This window comes from Pteronotus mesoamericanus, unplaced genomic scaffold (genome assembly GCF_021234165.1).
Source record: "Pteronotus mesoamericanus isolate MK-2021 breed Mesoamerican mustached bat unplaced genomic scaffold, CSHL_Meso_final scaffold_125, whole genome shotgun sequence".
Classification (NCBI taxonomy): domain Eukaryota; kingdom Metazoa; phylum Chordata; class Mammalia; order Chiroptera; family Mormoopidae; genus Pteronotus; species Pteronotus mesoamericanus.
In genome coordinates this window covers 656,611-675,987 of record NW_026555304.1, presented here as the reverse complement: position 1 = coordinate 675,987, position 19,377 = coordinate 656,611, and the positions used below count along the sequence as shown (strand labels likewise).

At 36.6% G+C, this 19,377-nt stretch overlaps 1 protein-coding gene and 1 pseudogene across 3 annotated transcripts in view; one reads left to right on the top strand and one right to left on the bottom strand.

Annotated features, from left to right (window-relative positions):
- The window catches only part of ZDHHC20 (zinc finger DHHC-type palmitoyltransferase 20), an 80,415-nt gene that overhangs the window by 30,068 nt on the left and 30,970 nt on the right, over positions 1-19,377 (top strand). For all 3 annotated transcript variants that reach the window (XM_054587987.1, XM_054587986.1, XM_054587985.1), the window contains exons 4-8: positions 3,947-4,067; positions 7,015-7,084; positions 8,227-8,259; positions 8,888-9,008; positions 17,333-17,465. In XM_054587987.1, coding sequence (XP_054443962.1) covers positions 3,947-4,067; positions 7,015-7,084; positions 8,227-8,259; positions 8,888-9,008; positions 17,333-17,465 — 478 coding nt within the window. The remainder of the gene's footprint in view (positions 1-3,946; positions 4,068-7,014; positions 7,085-8,226; positions 8,260-8,887; positions 9,009-17,332; positions 17,466-19,377) is intronic.
- Positions 19,127-19,366, bottom strand: LOC129082324 (TP53-regulated inhibitor of apoptosis 1-like; annotated as a pseudogene).

Genomic DNA, 19,377 nt, shown 5'->3' with positions numbered 1-19,377 from the left:
CAGCAAAGGAACAGTGGCCTCTGCCAGCATTTCTGGGGGAAAGCTGCCCCTCTAGCCCTCATACTGAAGCCAGACAATTCAGTCCCTCCCTCTGTGTCCCCATATGAAACTTTTCAAGTGTTGTCTCAGCACTGGAGCTCAGGGCGAGTGAGATCATCAGCAAGTTCATGAACAGATCCTTTAAGAGGAACACCTGGGACACCACGAGTCCTCAGCCTCACTCAGCCACCATCTCTGCTGATTTTTACAGCCAGTAGCTGTCGGGAGTGCTCTTCATGGCACTGGAACCCTATTCTAGGGGGGGCATACTGTGGGATTGGGACCTCTTGCTCCTCAGGGTGTAACAAAGTGAGTAGTCAGGCCAAATCACTGTAGAAGGGAGGGAGAAAAACCCCAAGGTGGAATTGAAGATTAAAAGCAGGTCGCTTTCTGGAGGGAGATTCTCCAAGGCAGATACGTGGCTCATGACTCATCAGAAGGGTGCTTGTACATAGTACGCATGGTTCAAGACTTTGCCCCCTTGCTAAACATTTGGCCAAAAGAGGGGCAAAGGCAAATATGGCTGACACTAGTTCTCATTGGTTAAAAAGCTGGGCACTCCCGCTGGTGTGTGCCTGGGATTTGGGGAGAGGACTTTTAAACAGGAGGCCGGCAGAAGCTCACTCTTGGCTCTGGGCCTCTGGGCCTCTTGGTCTTTTGGCTTCTTGGGCTCTCTTGCTTGCTTCATACTGCTGGTTGGAGAGTGCTCAGGGCTTATGCCTTGCATGTTTGGAAGTCAGCTCCAGGAGGCAGGGTCCCATACTGGGATGAGTCCTTTCCTGGGCTCCAGCCTTAGGACCCTACGACCCATTGTAGCATGGCCCACAGGTCTTGGACTCCTTCTGCTCTCTCTCACCCTGAGATTAGCACATGGACGCATGAGCTAGGAAGTTCCTCATGGGTGGAGCTTCCCCTGAACAATCCTCTGGAGTGTCCTGGCAGCGCACCCCAGACCCTGAGAGAGAGCAAGCTGCTGTGAGTTGATGGCCACTCTGGCTCCAAAGAGAGAGGAAGCCTGGAGCTATAGAGATGTAGACCCATTTGAGTAACAACCTTGGACTACAGATAAGTAATAACGGGAACTTCTGGACAAGGATTTGGACATTAATCTTCCTGAGGGTGGCTGGTTTTCATGCTTTGTGGGAGAGGTTGGCTCAGTCAGCTCAAAGCAGGAAGGCTCCTAGCCCCCTCAAATTGGGAACCCTGTTAATAAAAACCTCTTTCTTTCCCCACAGATCTTTGTGCTATGCTTATATAGAGAGGCAACATCCCATGTTGCCTCTCTATATAAGTGGCCAGATCCCATGCTGCCTGGCTACAGGAGAGACCTCCGCAGACAAGATACGCTTTGTGACTTTTAACTGTCACACATGGGTGTGTGACCAGTCAGTTCTGCGTTTTTACCTTTTTTACCAGCCTTGTAGTGGCTTCTTTCTCATACCTGTAGTTGTAGGACTAAACGTTTAGTTAGGTTTCAGGAGGTTCTGAATGATAGTTCTGTATTTTAGTTGTGATTTTGATGTGTTTGTGGGAGGAGATGAGTACATCGATTACCTGCTTTGCCATCTTGACCAGAAGCCCCCCACACCAGATTTTCTTAAGCTTATGCTGGAGCGCAAGAGAGGAAGTAAGGAGGAAAGGAAAGGTCCTTTAAACTGGGCCCTGCTTGGCTGCTTTTATAAGCTGGGAACAGAATGGGCTTATCTGAAAAGACGTACTTTTTGAAAAAGGTGGGCTTGTGGAATTTTCTATTTCAGTGTCTATCTACTTCTTTCTGTCAGGTTGTTTAACAGCCATGTTTCCCCCAGGACTGAGAGGGCCAAGATGTCGAACTGTTTATTACCGCCATCCCAGGAAGGTGGAATAGCAGTCAAACCTTGATCAGCTGCACATGAGAGTGCTAGTTTATTGATCCGCAGTTAGATGGGAGATAAATATAGGTGCACTTCTGTTTTTCTGAGTGGGGAGAAAAGGGATGGTGATGTTTTTGAAATCTGGATTTCCTTCTGGCCATATGGTGTCCCAAACCTAGGTCCCTCTCTGTCTCAGTCATACCATAAGATCTTTATTCTCTACTTATGACTGTTTCAGAGACATAGACTTTCAGGGAAGAACTTTATGATAAGTTACAATTCCTTTTAAGAGAACAGGCCATCTTGCAAAGTAGGTAAGTATTTCTGTAGTTGAAAAATTCAATAGGGGCTAGATCTTACAAATGGGGTCTGAAGCTTCCTGCTTGTCTGAAATTAAAGTGACCTTAAGTCTCAACTGTAAGATCAGGGGAAACCTCTCTGACTTCTTTCTGTCCTCTTTGTCTGTGTAACTTTTTGTTTTTCATAAGTAATTTGGGATTGCTAGTACCATCAAGATTGGATTGTGGGAGCCAGGACAGGTAATCTCTACAGATTCTTCCACTTTGTACATTGTGGTGTTTTGGTCTGGCTACAGCAATGGTCTATGAAAAGCAAAGGAATTTATTTTACATCAGTAGTACCAGGGGAAACATGCTAGAGAAGAACTCAAAGGACTTGAATTTAATATCAGCTCTGCCAGTAATTGTGCAGTCTCAGACAGTAACCTGAGCCTATTGTGACCAGTTTTCCCAACCACAGCTCTTTCTTATGCCAAGCTAATGCCTTACTTAGAATAGGCTACATTGATAAGCTAATAATGTTATTGATGATGAGGCATCTAGAGTATGGGGAGTTTTAGCCCTGGCCAGTATGGCTCAGTGGGAGCGTCCTGAGAACCAAAAGGTCATGAATTCAATTCCTAGTTGTAGCGCAACCTAGATAGCAGGTTCGATCTCCAGTCAGGACACATACGGAAGGCAACCAATTGATGTTTCTGTCTCACATTGATGTTTCTGGCTCTCTCCCTTCCTTCATCTCTTCCTAAAATCAGTGGGCGTATTCTCAGGTTAGGATCAAAAAAAAAAAAAAAAAATTTAAAGAGTGCGGGGAGTTTTGGTATTTGACCTAACAGGCAGACCAAAATATGTAAATATAAAAAGATAAAATTCCAGTCATGATTCCTTAGGCCTTTTCAAGCAAAACTGTATACATAAATAAAAATTGAGGAACAGTATTGTTAAAATATAAAGCATAATCAAAAGCAAGTCTCAAGCCATTTTTAGTTATAAAAAACTTTTGTGAAAGAAAGACTGATAGAAATAAAGCTCCTGGTTATATGGAATAGAATCATAAAACGGGTCCCTTAAGGTGCTAGGATGACATGAAAAGAACAACTGAAGTCCTTTGTAGGGAAAGTGCTATGTAAGAGATGAACTACAGGCAGGTTATAGCTGGGGAATAAAAACTTAAATGAAAATTAGAAACAACTCCCTAATAGAGTCTCTGCTTGAGAAAAAGATCCTGTGTTTGCCTTGATGTCCTTAACAATTATGGAGACAGTACTTCTATTTGGTTAGCTTTTTAAATGCTAAAACAGAGTAGTAAAAGAATGATGTTGACCTCATTGGGACATTTGGGCAGGAAATAGTGGGACGCCAAGGTTTGTGATTTAGTCTTTTAGCCAAAGCAAGTGAATCTTCAGATATTTTTCCAAAAATTAAAAATCTCTTGACACTAACTTTTAAACACCAAAATTTTAGCTAGTACCTCCTTCATTACCTTTTTGTTGGCGGAATTATCTCTGTAAAAAAACTATGCAAAAATATTTAGTTCATGTTCTTTGTTATCATTAAGTAGACAAATATTTTTTAATGTGTCAAAGGTATAAATTTTATTAAAATGTACTTGATTTATCTTAAAGAAATTTGAAGAAAAGTTTTGCCTTTGTAAAGAAAATTTTGGGTTTTCTGTTCTGGATAAACTTTGTTTTTGTGAGCATGATAATTCATAATTATGGGATTAAAAAGGATTAATAGTTATTTCTGCTTTTATAGTTCTACTTGTCCAACTCTGAAAGAGAACGTTATGAAAAAGAATTCAGCCAAGAACGACAACAAGAAATTTTGAGAAGAACAGCCAGGAACTTACCTATCTACACTACCTCAGGCTCAAGGAGTAAGAAAAACTAATCTTAAGCTTTCCTACTCAGATAATTTTTATAATATGGTCACCCTTGCCAAGATATATTTACATGATTTGACTATTAAATGGATATTGTGATTCTACAAATAACATGGGGCAGGAACAAGATTTCCCTGTTTTTGTATCTTCTGTGGTATTTTAGGTGAGGCATAGATGTGTACAGATATTGAAACAGATTTTTTTAAGAGGCTCTTTTTAATGTGAATCTCTTCTCTTTTCACATTCTTTTTTTTCCAACTTCATCTTTATAACTAAAAGTTTCAGTTATTCTTAGTAAACTATCATTTGGAAATTTGGGTTTGAATTTTAATATTGTGTGTCATCACCAAGCAATTTTTTAAAAATCAAGAATGTGCTCACTTGAAAGGGAGAGAGGTAAGACACGAAGTGGCAAAAAAACTTGTTTAGGGTTATAAAGGTAGTATCAGAGAGCCAGAATTTGAACTTAGGTTTGTATGGTCCTGAAGCTATTGGTAGGTCCACTGTCCCACTGCCTCCCGCTGTCCCACTGAGAGATGTGTGAGTACAGAAGCAGCTTCCTTTCCTCAAGGATAGAGCCTTATGATAGGGGTGAAACTATGAGTCAATAAACTGATCATTTAAAGACAGGAAATTGTTTTAAATTATATTTTATATAACATTAATTTGTGCAACTACTAGCTAATAGTAATAACTAACAACTATTCTGTTCTAAATGCTTTGCACACATGACTCATTTAAACTTTACAACAATCTTGTGAGGGTGATACTGTTGCCTCCACTTTACAGAATAGGAAACGGAGACACCAAAAGGCTTAAGTACTCAATAACTTTTTCAAGGTCAGACAGATATATGTGAAAAAACAGGTTTAAATTGAAGTATTCTGGCTTCAGAGCCCACCGTGCTTGTCAACTTCAAGGGGAAATAAAAGTACTTTATTTTTGTATAGTTACAGACACATTTTGAGTTTAAAAAGTTTAAAGTTTTCACAAGATTTTTGGAGGGTATATTTGACCAAGTTTTTAATTTTTTTATGCATATATTGCTATCCTTTTTGCATAACCTGGTATATTGCTGTATGGAATGAAAACATGGATTTCAGATCAGACCCCAAATTTTCCATTACTAATACAATGAGAGTCACTTAAACTTTCTAAGCCCTAGTTTCCTCATTTTAAAATGAGGATAATAATATCTGCCTCTCTGGGTTAGTGGAAGTACTAAATGAGATTTGTACATGAGATAAGCACTTACTATAGATCTTTGTATGTAATAAATTGTCAGTAAATGATAGCTAATTTAAAATAATCCTTTTTTATATTTAATTATGAAAGGTCTGGTTTACAATAATTGTTAGTAGTTATAGTTCTGCAGATTAGATGTTTTTAACAGGGTCTAAGATTTCAGAGAATTTATGAAGCCCTGAGATTATACACCAAATTTTGAGCAATTTTTCAAATAACCTATTTATAGCAAGAGCGTCTCATTTTCATTGCAGTATATGTGCCCTAAAGAGTTAGGAGGCACAATGTAAAACCTTTACCCTTTAAGCTTTACTACTTTTCATTATTTATAATAGCTATCCTCTAATCTGAACAATACCCTACATATATTGAATACTACACTAGAATCATGCCAAGCACTTTACTGGTGATTGTTTAGCCCTCAGAACAACTCTGAGATGGGTGCTGCACCTGTCCCCATTTTAGAGATGTAAACGTGGGTTGCAGTGACCCGCATTGCAGGTCCCGTGCAGTGGCCACGTCTGGGACTTGTGCCTTACATTCTGACTGCTGGCAGGTCCTGCTCTGGAGAACCTTTTTATACTGAATTTCTACTGCTTAGAATCCCAGATGCTAGGGCTTTTTGTTTCTTTTTTCTTACTATAGAAGCACTACACATTCATCTTTAAAGAATAAAATTACAGAACACATGTTACAGAAAGTCAACATTTTATAGACCAGAGATATTGAAAGTAGTAGAGCTGCCTTCACAGAGAGGAGCTGGGGGCCTGAGTACCAGGGTGGGGCCTTCTCCCTGAATTCCTCTTTGTGCTTTTTCAAGCCACGTGGACATATCATTAATCTATTCAGGAAACAAAATGTGTCTTTATAAACCTTCTCCCCTCCAGCCTTGATTCAGCCAGCAGTTATCTCTAGCTTTGTCCCACACTGTTTCCCTGTGTCAACTCTGCTAACATGTTGTCCTTCTCCACTTTGTTTTTTTGTCTTTCTCTCTGCCTGGAATGATTATTTTCTTCTTTTTAAATCCAGTTTAAAGTTTTAATTCACTGTCCACATCTATTCAGCTTCTATTCATTTTTAATGAGCAGTGATTTAGAGAGTCTTCTCGAAACATCTCAGATTTCTACCTCGTAGACTTCAAGTCATTACCTTTTAGTTATCAATGTCCATCTCACCTCATTAACTTTATCTAAGCCTCTGGTAGCCAGGAGTTCTCCCATGGTCTCTAAGTCAGTGTTTCTCTAAGCAGGTATTGGGAGATATCTGTGGAGTAAATCTATTCCTGGGTGTTCTCCATTATAGCTGTTTGTACACTTTTTAATATCCCTGGTTTTCTCTCTCTCACTGTCTTTTCCCATCATAGAATCTGACTTTATATTTTATTAGAAATAATAATTTTATTATGATTACTGCTTATTGAGAATCTGATTATGTTCTAGAAGGTTTCATTTTAATCTGAAAAATAGTTCATTATACTTGGTATAATTTGCATTTACAGAAAAAGAAACTGAGGCATTTAGAAAGTAAGTTACTAATCCAGTGTCACCCAGCCAGTCAGTGGGAGAATTAGTATCAAACAATGACTGGTTGTTAATTTCGCCAGAGTTGTTTCTACAAGAAATGAAAGCAAATTTTATAGTCAAATTCACTGAACTTGTACATCCTTCAACAACTTCCTTTTAATTCTTAAATATAGCCATCAGGTATTGTGAAAGATGTCAGTTGATTAAACCTGACCGTGCGCATCATTGCTCAGCATGTGACATGTAAGTGTTCCCTTCATTTGCTTCCCTTTAACCCCAGCATTGGAAATTGGTGACAGGAGAAAAAAAGGGGAAGAAACATTTTATATGCTTTATACTTAGCAAAAAACACTTCATCTTCTCCCATTATTTGCTACACATGTGGGCTAACATAAATATTTCCACAAGCTAGAATATATTTGGAGTACTCTTTGTAACAGTTCCTATACTGGTTGATGGAATTTTCTTTAAATATATTTTCTATGTTTATGCTTAATATAACATTGATGAGCAACTAATAACCCCCTTAAGGATAACTTTATTTTCTGGATTAAAAAGACCAAAATGACTATTTTCTTGTTTTTTATTATTAATGTTAATATTAAAACCTAACAAACCACACGCAAAAACATTTTTTCAATTTCCATCTATAACATTGTTCCCAGAAAAACTTGAAAGGTTTTATTCCTTGAGTTCTTGCAAGAAGGTAGTGTGTGGAAGGAAAGGTCCCTAGTTTGGGTATCCCAGTTAATCCTTGAACTTGAGTTATATAAGCTTTTTAACCTTCTAGGTATTAGTTTACTCATTTATTATGTTATTTGAGGTGATCTGTGGTCCGACGTCATAAATACATAGGTTGCATATACTAGTGGGGAGGCAAATTTCGAGTTTTTTTTCTGATTATAAAAGTACAGTAGTATTTATCCATGGGGTAGAATTTTATAAAATATGTAGAAAAAATAACCATCTATAAACCCATCAGTGTTGATATTTTAACGTAGTTGCTTCTAAAATTTTATTTTTAGGACTTGTACATGTTTAAAATAGAGATCGTCTGTATTTCACTTTATTTCCTTTAGCTGATTTGTGAGTTGGACTAGCTAATGCACCAAGTGCTCTTATGTGCCATATCCATATATTAAAATGTCATTTGATGTGGTCCAAGGCAACTGGCTATGCTCAGCTGAATTCCTGATGTAAAAAAATGGTTACCTCTTACCTATGAAAATGTTGGTGGAAATAATCAGAAATTTTCTCTAATTTAGTGTTTATTGGGTTGGTTTTTCCAAGATGTATTTGTAAAAAGAAAAATTTAAGGAAAATTACAGCAATTAGAATTAGGATAATAGTCTACATGGATTTTCTTATGCTTATTTGTTTTTTAGATGTATTCTTAAGATGGATCATCACTGTCCTTGGTATGTATAAAAATAGAGGAAGGTGCATATTGGGGTGGGGAGAGGGGAAGGAGAGAATTTGTAGTGATTTATACACCTCAGCATCCTAAATTTTCAAGTGCAATTTAATTATTCATATACAACAAAGATTGATCTATTTATATATGTATATGTACAAGTACATAATATGTATGTACATTGTTTATATTAAATGTTAACCTCTAAAAGTATTATCTGATGTTATTTACCCAAATAATTATATATTAAGAATTAACATTAAAATTCCAAATTCCTTAAAGAATTTATTAAAAACACATAGCCACAATTAAGACATGCTCCATACTTCCCAAATGACCCATTTCTAAATAATAATTAAGGCTTTTGAAATGTCTTATTTATTACTATTGATGTGGTAAAAAAGAAAACCATGCAGTTTGCCACCTTAACCGTTTCTAGTGTCCAGTAGTGTTAAGTATGTTCACATTGTGCAAATAGTCTTCAGAGTTTTTTCATCATGCAAAACTCTGTCCGTATTAAACAACCTCTACCCACCTCCCCCTGCAATCCCTGGCAAACGTGCTAGTTTTTGTTTCTGTGAGTTGATGGATTTATCTTTATTTTTACAATGTGACCTTCTGTATTTTTCTAGGGTGAATAACTGTGTGGGATTTTCTAATTACAAATTCTTCCTGCTGTTTTTATTGTATTCCCTATTATATTGCCTTTTTGTGGCTACAACAGTTTTACAGTACTTCATAAAATTTTGGATGGTAAGTCTTTTTCTACCTTAAAACATGTATTTAAGATTTTTTCATGGGGTGGGATGGGTGGAGGAAGGCAAAGGGGGAAAAATTGAGACAACTGTAATAGAATAAACATGATTTAAAAAATTTTAAAAAAGATTTTTTAAGATGCTCTATTCATAAAGAATTTACTCTCTTTACAAATAGATATACTTTATTTTAATCTTATGGGTTAGAATTTATAATGAATCAGAGGGTAGAGTTAATATTTGCATTCATATATACTTGTTTATTTGCAAATAAATAAATATTCAACAGGGTATGATTTTAATGATCCAAACTCTTTTCAGCCTCACTCTAATAATAGACATACCACTTTTAGGGAAGTAATTGCATTTATTTGAATTGGTGAGACTTACTGTAGTTTTATAGTAATCAAAATGATATTCCCAGGCCTAATCACTGATCTTTTTCCTGTCTGTATAGACATTAATCCTTTTCCTGTCATGAGTTGGAAATGTGTTTCCCATATTTTCAGTTTTTATCTTACAACCCTTTTACTTTTATCAAATCAAAATTTTATATTTTAAAGCAGTACTTTTATGATTCTTTTTTTAATTTAAAAACTATACTTTTAAATTATGATTTCTGGCTTTAGTCTATTTGCTATAAATTCGTACAAATATTTACCTGTGTTTTCTTCTGGAATTTTTATTTTTGTTTCACATTTAAACCTTTGATTTTTTTTTTTAAGAGTTTATTTATTTATTTTTAGAGAGGAGGGAGGGAGAGAGGGAGAAAAAGAGGAAGAGAAACATCTACATGTGAGAGATACATTGATCACTTGCCTTCTGCACACCCCCAACGGGATCTGGCCTTCAACCTAGGCATGTACCCTGACTGGGAATTGAACCAGCAACCTTCCGGTTCGCAGGCTGGCACACAATCCACTGAGCCATACCAATCAGGGATGATTTTTTTTTTTAATTGTGAGAGAAAGAAGCATCGATGTGAGAGAGAAACATTGATCGATCACCTTTTTGTATGCATCCCAACTGGGGACTGATCCAACAATGTGGGTATGTGCTCCAACCAGGAATAGAACCATCATGTCTACCAAATGTCACTCCAACCAACTGGGCCACACTGGCCAGCGCAAAGCACAATTATTTTTTCAGGAAATATCTAATATGTTTTGGAAGGATTTTATTTAAAACATTATTAATATTTTACAGTTTGGGTGTTTAAAAACAGGGGATGCTGGCATTGCCTTTGTGCATGTTAGAAAGGACTACCCCATTTCTGTGTGGTCTTAGCCAAATGAATTTTGGCCTCTATTGTTTCCCTACCTGATATTTTTATTTATTTTACAACCTACTTAACCATACTTAGTGGCCCTGTTTAAAGGAAGAGGATTCAGTGCCAGATCAATGAAGTCTAAATTATAGAATTTCACACTTCTTTATCAGAAACTTCAGCACTGTTTGCATGTAATGATTTATTAATTACAGAATAGTTGTTTATTAACTTTTAGATTAATTGTGTTAAGAAAATACTAGTAAACTTAAATTTTCTTTATTAATTCAACAGATATTTACTTAGCACCTATAATGTGCCAGGCAGTATTCTAGGCACTTGGGCTATATCAGTGAACAAAACAGTCATGTCTTTGGAAGTTACTTTTGAGAAGAGAAAGTCAATAAACATAATGAATAAGTAAATTCTATATTAGGAAGTAAATGCTATGAAAAAAAATAAACTAGGGTAAGGGAATTTGGCAAGTGTGTGGGAGTGGGTCAGATAGGAGTAGGTTACAGCATTTGAAGAGAGGTTTTGAGGGAAGACTTGAGGGAAGTTAGTGGATATCTGAAAGAAGAACATTTATGCACCCAATGCAAGAGCACCTAAATATATAAAGGAAATATTAACATATGTAAAGGGAGATATAGACAACAATACAGTAATAGTTGGGGACTTTAATACCCCACTTTCATCAGTGGATAGATCCTACAAACAAAAAAAAAGGTCAGTAAACATCTGCCTCAAATGACACGTTAGTCCATATGTACTTAACAGACATGTACAGAACACTTCATCAAAAAGCTACGGAATACAGCCCTAGCTGGTGTGGTTTAGTGGATTGAGCACCGGCCTGCAAACCAAAGGGTCACCCGTTCCACTTCCAGTGTAGGGCACATGGCCTGGATTGCAGGCCAGGTCCCCAGCAGGGAGCAAGCGAAATGCAACCACACATTGATGATGTTCCTCTCATCTCTCTCCCTCCCTTCCCAACTCTCTAAAAATAAATAAATAATTTTTTTTTTAAAGCTACAGAATACATATTCTTTTTAAGCACACATAGAACATTCTCATCTCAGAATAGATCTTTTATTCACAGAACAAGTCTTAATAAATTTAAGAAGATTGACATTTCAAAGCTTTGCTTGAAACTAGAAGTCAATTATAAGAAGAAAACTGGAATATTCACAAATATGTGGACATAACATGGTCCTGAACAAACCAGTGGATAAAAGAAGACACAAAAAAATATCTTGAGACATGAAAATATAAGTACAACACAAGCAAAACTCATGGAATGCAACAAAAACAGTTCATAGAGAGAAATTCATAGCAATACATGCCTATCAAGAAGTAAGAAAGAGCCTTGGCCAGGTACCTCCGTTGGTTAAAGCATTGTCCTGACACTGAGGTTGAGGTTTCGAGCCCCACTCAGGCATATAAAAGAGTTAACCAGTGAATGCATAAATAAATGGAGCAACAAATCGATGTTTATCCCTCTCCCCCCCCCCTTTATATCTATCCCTGTCCCTTCTTCCTTCCTTTTGCTCTCTCTCAAATCAATACATAAAAGTAAAATCTCAACCCAAGTTTACACCTCAAAAAACTAGAAAAAGAAGGAAAAATTGAAGCCCAAGTCAGCAGAAGGAAGGAATAATGAAGAGCAGAGCAGAGATAAATGAAATAAAATTTAAAAACACAACAGAAAGATTAGTGAAAGTAAGAGCTGGATTTTTATAAAGAAAAACAAAATAGACAAACCTTTACCTAGATTCACCAAGGAAAAAAAAAGGACTAAAATACAATCAAAAAATTAAAGGAGACATTACAGCTGATGTCACAGAAATACAGAGGGTTATAAGAAACTACTATGAACAATTGTATGCCAAAAATTAGACATCCTAGAAGAAAGGGATACATTCCTAAAAACATACAACCAAGACTGAATCATGATGAAAGAGAAAATCTCAACAGACTAATCACTAATAAGGAGATTGAATCAGTCCTCAAAAGCCTCCCTACAGAAGTCCAGGACTAGATGACTTCACTGATGAATTTTACCAAACATTTAAAGGAGAACTAACGCCAGGCCTTCTCAAACTTCTCATATGAATAGAAGAGGAGGGAACGGTTCCAAACTCACTTTATGAGGCCAGCATTACCCTGACACAGAAAGCAGACAAGGTCACAACAAGAAGAGAAAATTACATACTAAAATCCCTGGGGATACAAAAGTCTTCAAAAGAATATAGGCAAACTGATTTCAGCAATACGTTAACAAGAATCATATGCCACGATCAAGTGGATTTATTCCAACTATGCAGGAATGCTTCACTGTCTGCAAATTGACCGATGTGATACACCACAGTAACAAAATGAAGGATAAAAATCATGTTTATCTCAATAGATGCATAAAAAGCATTTGACGAAGTTCAGTATCTGTATATGCTTAAACTCTCAACAAAGTGGGTGTAGAGGGAACATACTGCATCATAACAAAGGCCATATATCCCAATATGTTAGGTGTCTAGCTAACATCATACTCAACTCTGAAAAGCTGAGAGCTTGTCCGCTAAAATTAGGAACAAGACAAGGATGCCCACTTTTTTACTCAACATAATATTGGAAGTCCTAGCCAAAGGTATTTGGCAAGGTAAAGAAATAAAGACATGATACGGGGAAGAAAGAAGTAAAACTGTCTTCGCAAATGACATGATAGTATATATAGAAAACCCTAAAGACTCCGTCAAAACTTAGAACTCAGAAATTCAGTAAAGTTGCAGGATACAAAATTCAGTAGCATTTCTATACACTAATAAATTATCAGAAAGAGTACTTAAGAAAACAATCCCATTTATAATTGCATCACAAAGAATAAAATACCTAGGCATAAATTTAACCAAGGAGGTGAAAGACCTGTTATACTGAAAATTGTAAGATTGAGCCTGACCAGTGTGGCTTAGTTGGTTAGACATCTGTCACAAAGTGAAAGTTGCTGGTCTGATTCACAGTCGAGGCACATGCCTGTGTTGTGGACCTGGTCTCCAGTTGAGGTGCATGCAACAAGCAACCAATTAATGTTCTCTCTAACATCACTGTTTATCTCCCTCTCCTCCACCCTCTCTTAAAATAAATAAAATCTTAAAACTATACGACATTGATGGCAGTATCTGAAGAGGACATGAATAGAAAGATAGTTTGTGCTTATAGACAGGAAGAATTAATATTGTTAAAATAGTCATACTACCAAAAGCAATCTACAGATTGAGTTCAATCCCTATTAAAATTCCAATGGCATTTTCCACAGAAATAAACAATCCTAAAATTTGTATGGAACCAGAAAAGAGACCAAATAGCCAAAGGAATCTTGAGGAAAAAAGAATAAAGCTGGAGACATTATGATTTCTGATTTCAGACTATATTACAAAGCTGTAGCAATCACCCTGACTGGTGTGGCTCAGTGGGTTGGACATTGTCCTGCAAACCAGAAGGTCACAGGTGCAATTCCCAGTGAGGGCACATGTGGGTCAGGTCCTAGGTTGGGGGCGTGCAAGAGGCAGCCTATTGATGTTCTCCCTCTCAAGCCTTCTCTCTAAAAATAAATTAAAAATCTTTAAAAAAAAAAATAAAGGTAGCAATCAAAACAGCATACTAGCATAAAAACAGACACATAGATCAATGGAACAGAGTAGAGAGCCAAGAAATAACTCACCTCTACATGGTCAATTAATCTGTGACAGAGGAGGCAGTAATATATGATGGAGTAAAAACAGTAACTTCAGTAAATAGTGCTGGGAAAACTGGACAGCCACATCCAAAAGGATGAAACCAAACCCCTACACTATACAGACACACACAAAACAAAAACCACAGCTCCAAATGGATTAAAAATTTGAGCATAAACCTGAAACCATAAATCTTGCAGAAGAAAACAAGTGTTAATGTCTTTGATAGTTCTTAGTAGTGATTTTTTGGATTTGACAGCAAAAGCAAAAATTAACACGTTTGAATATATCAAAATAAGGAATGTTTACACATTACAGGAAACCATCAACATGAAAAGACAGCTTACTGAATGGAAGAAAATATTTGCAAACCATATATTTGATAAGGAGTTAATACCCAAAATACATAAAGAACTCATATAACTCAATGGCAAAAAAACCAATTAGATTTTACAAACAGGCAGCAGCAGCCCTGAATAGACATTTTTTAATATAAGACATGCAGGTGGCCAACAGATACATGAAAAAATGCTCACCATCACTAATCACTAGGGAAATACAAATCAAAACCACAAGGAGTTATTACCTCACACCTGTTAGAATGGCTGTTATCTAAAAGACAAGAGATAACAAGTGTTGGTGAGGATGTGGAAAAAAGGAATGCTTGAGCACTGTTGGTGGAAATGTAAATTGGTGCATTCACTCCGGGGGAAAGTATGGAGTTTCCTCAATAAGTTAAAATTGAACTACCATATGACCTGTCAATTCCACTTCTGGAAAAATAGTGAAAGGAAATAAAAATATTATCTCAGAGAGAGATCTGTGCCTTCATGTTCACAGTAGCATTATTTACAATAGGCAAGACATGGAAACAACCTAAGTGTCCATCAACAGATGAATGGATAAAGAAGGTGTATCTATACACAGTGGAATATTATTCAGCCATAAAAAAGGAAATCCTGCTATTTGGAACAACACGTATGGACCTTGAAGGCATTTTTATAAGTGAAATAAGTCAAAAACAAATATGGAATGACCTCATTTATATATGAACATAAAACAGTTCATAGATACAGAGATTGGTGGTTGTCAGAAGTAGGGGGTCGGGAATGGGTGAAGTGGGTGAAGTGGGTGAAGGTAGCCAAACCATATACCATGGTGACTATAGTTAATAAGGAAGGATATTTGAAAGTAGCTAAGAGTAGATCTTAACAAGTTCTGATTACAAGAAAAAAAATTGTAACTGTGAAGTGACGTATGTTAACTAGACTTACTGTGGTGATCATTCACATTTGACATACAAATATCAAATCATGTTGCACACCTGACATTAATACAATGTTACATATCAGTTATATCTCAACTAAGGAAAAGAATGATCAGGGTAGACTAGTAAGAAGGTAATATTTAAGCAAGAACTTGATGGGAGTTAGGTGATATCTGAGAGAATAATGTTTCAGACAGAGGAAGCAGAGGAAAAGACTCAAAATTACGAGCTTCCCTGCCATGTTTGAGAAGCAGGAAGGAGGCTAGTGTGGCTGGAGGGGATAAGCAAGGGTGAGACTAATGGGAAGGCCTGGAGATGGGCCCCAAAAATACCCTTGGAGAGTGTTGTAAAGACCATGATTTCTACTCAGTGAAGTGGGAACAGAGCAGTGACGTGTTCCGACTTGTAAAGGATCACTCTGATTGCTGTGTTGACGACACTAGACCAGAGACAGGCAAGTGACAACCACTTAGAAGGCTATTGCAATAGCAATTAAGGCAATAAGAAATTGTCATACCTGCTTCTTAAAAATGGCTAATCAGAAGTTTTTTTCAAAGCTATTTGCCAAAAAATATAATTCTATCCTAACTACAAATCTCGATTTTAAAAACTGAGTGGAAAAGTGTGTTAAGTGTACCTGAAATGTGCTTGAAGAGCTAAGTGTTCTCGTCTGTTTTCTGTTTGTTTTTTTAAGATTTTATTTATTTATTTTTAGACAGAGAGGAAGGGAGGGAGAGAAACATCAATGTGTGGTTGCCTCTCACACACTCCTGCTGGGGGCCTGACCTGAAAGCCAGGCATGTGCCCCAACTGGGAATTGAACCAGCAACCCTATGGTTCGCAGGCTGGCACTCAATCCACTGAGCCACACCAGCCAGGGCTGTTTTCTGTTTTTTGAGAAAATATTATCGATGACCCTTAGAGAACAACATCTTAGTGTTCCTTCTAAGCAAAAGATTTCCAAGACTGCTGTTCAGGAAAATTTTGTGTAAAAATTGGTTTTTTAATACATTGTCTCTATTTGTACAAGCTTTGCCACAGGATATCTACAGAGAGTTGTCCAGAGGTAAAATACATTACTGCCATGACATTCTTGTTATCTCTTTTATGACATTTATGATAAATATGTGTGTGTATATGTATACTCATTTGCTTCACAAGATGGATAGAATCACTTGATGTATTTAAAAGGTATTGTGGTTACACTGAGGGAAAAGAGAATAAGATGAATATCAGAATTATGTAATGCTAAAAACCTTCCTTTTAGCCTATAAACAGTGTTTAAACCAAGAAGGACCATTTTGCGTTCTAATAGCTTCTGTGATTTCATTTTAAGAGACCATACTTTAAAAAGTTTCCTCTTCTTATCAATAGATGCTACGTATTCTAGGTTAATTATGACTTTGCTTCTGTTAAAGTGAACATAGCCATGAGAATGGGTAACTGAGAAACTGTTTTCATTCACTCATACCTTATGTTAAATTCATTTACCAAAATTGCTAATTACCATAAAGGGCTCTGTAGGAAAGGAGCAAGGATTAAAAAGGCAGGAATTGAAAAAGCTGTGGAGATAGGCATATTTGCAGTGATGTCAGTGGTGTTCCAAGAACAGAGATTAGAAAAGTACAAAAATAAAATTATCACAATTCATTTCTGATTAGCAGCATATATAATTAAACTAAGCATATACTTTAGCATTGATGGGGAAACCCTACTATACCCTGGATGTTGGGGGGAAGACTTGCATATACAGAAAGTAGAAAAGAAAAACGTTGGATAGAGTCCATCTTTTTATGTTATTAATGAAAGTATTGCTAAATTTATTAATGTTTCAGAGCAATTTTTTTAAATGGCTCTGATTTTATGTAAGCAAGCTCCTTTGATGATACCAGTTTTCTGCTTTCAAAATGTTGTTTTTGGATATACTATTTAATTTATTTTATTATTCATATCTGGCAAGTTTTTGGTGGACTCAATAATTTTTAGGAAAACCAAATAATAAGAGTACATTTTAGAGGCTGACTATCTCCAAAAGTAACACTTCTTTTTTTTTTCCTCAGAATGAACTCACAGATACACGTGCCAAATTCCATGTACTGTTTCTTTTCTTTGTGTCAACGATGTTCTTCATTAGCGTTCTGTCGCTTTTCAGCTACCACTGCTGGCTGGTTGGGAGAAACAGAACAACAATAGGTGAGAAGATCAAAATATCATAATTTTTTATTAAAATGACCACTCATGAATATGAAATCTAGAGAAAGTCAGTAGATAATAAAGAAGTGTAAAATAATTGTGTGTAAGAATTCACTGTGACTGGACAGGAACAATGAGTATATGTAAATATAAAGGTTCATTATTTTAAAGACAATTGAGTAAGTAAGGTTGGCTTTTAGGTATTTTTTCAGAAGTGCATTGTATATAAAAGTAGAGAACAAATTATATTTTATAAAAGTTAAAAGAAGTTGTTTCCTGCATTTATACATTGTGTTCAAAAATTAATCTATGAAAGATTAATAGATTTACATGTTAATAAGGTAGTTAATTCTCAGATTGCTAAAAAAAATTTTTTTAAATCCTTAATTACAGCTCATTATTTAGTTCTTTACTTTTTTCTCCAAATGTTTCATAATTGAGGCTAAGGAATAATGTTTTGACATGGTGAATCATTTCTGTCTTTGTGTCAGTTGACAGTGAAACTTATGAATTGTATCACTAATATCAGCATTTATGTCTTATATTGCTTTTTTTTTAGAAACTAATGTTATAATTTATTCCATCTTCATAATTACAGATGTTACAGGGGCAGGTTGGATAAACAAGACAAATAAAGCAAACTCCTTTCTCCCCCTATGTAACCAGATATAGAATTTTTGCATTTTCATGATATATAGGTTGACTCAATTAATTCACTGACTTTAAGGTTGAAAGCTGGCAACAGCAAATCTTTGCAATTTAGGATCTTCCTCCATAGCGTACTCCAAGGATCTTAATGATTGAACTACACTACAACATGTGAAATGGTGTTTACTCTAACATTCTTGAAGCTTTCATGTCTTAACCTGAAAGGCAGGGAACTGTTAAAAGCTTCTTCTTGGCTAACCCAGTCCACCAGCAATCTTAACAGAAAAGTTACTATAGAAAAATAAAACTGATCCCACGCATTGATTGAAAAATCTGTTGTGCTAGGATATCTGGGAGAAAAGAGATCCTAACCAGTTGCTTCCATGAACAATAATTCCAGCATGGTATGCCCAATGTCCTTTGAAGCATAACTCAAGAGGTCAGGCAGCCAAGATCATCCTGACAAGTTTATCAGTGTTTATTGCACATACAAGGTCTATTTAAAGCTGATCCCAGATGGAATAAGGCAACCATAATCCCAAGAAATCATTCAGATTTAGCACAGTGAGTTTCTGCATGATGCCAGCACAAGTGAAAAGTCATCCCAAAGTAAAAACTGGTGGTTCATCATCTTTTACAAGTGAGATAAAAACATCTAGAAGGAGGCCCTGGCTGGTGTAGCTCAGTGGACAGAGCGTCAGCCTGCGAACCGAAGGGTTGCCGGTTTGACTCCCAGTCAGGGCACATGCCTGGGTTGCAGGCCAGGTCCCCAGGGACAGGCACACAAGAGGCAACCACACATTGTTGTTTCTCTCCCTCGTTTTCCTCCTCCCCTCCCCTCTGTCTAAAAATAAATAAATAAAACATTAAAAAAAAAAAACATCTAGAAGGAAGAAAAAACTCTCCCCCAAAAATACTCATTAAATTGATGGCTATCTTCACAGCTTAGTTGACAAAATCTAGTGCCCAATTTCCTGATTTCAGTAGTCCATTTTTTAAGGTGACCGTCAAGGTCAAGAGCTTTCAGGCTTTTCTCTACCATTGTCCTTCAATGGGAATTTCCTTCCCCTTTATTGCTTTCTGAACACACTGCTGGTCGTGCTTGAAGAGGTCAGTGTACAGGTCCCTAGATGTGTGTCCCCCTTGAGGAACTTCTTAGCAAATTAGCAATTAAAACACTGACTTTTCTCATGCTTTTCGTCAGTGCATCCCGCTCCTGTACTGTTCATGGCAGCTGTAGTGGTGATGCACTTTGTTGTCTTAT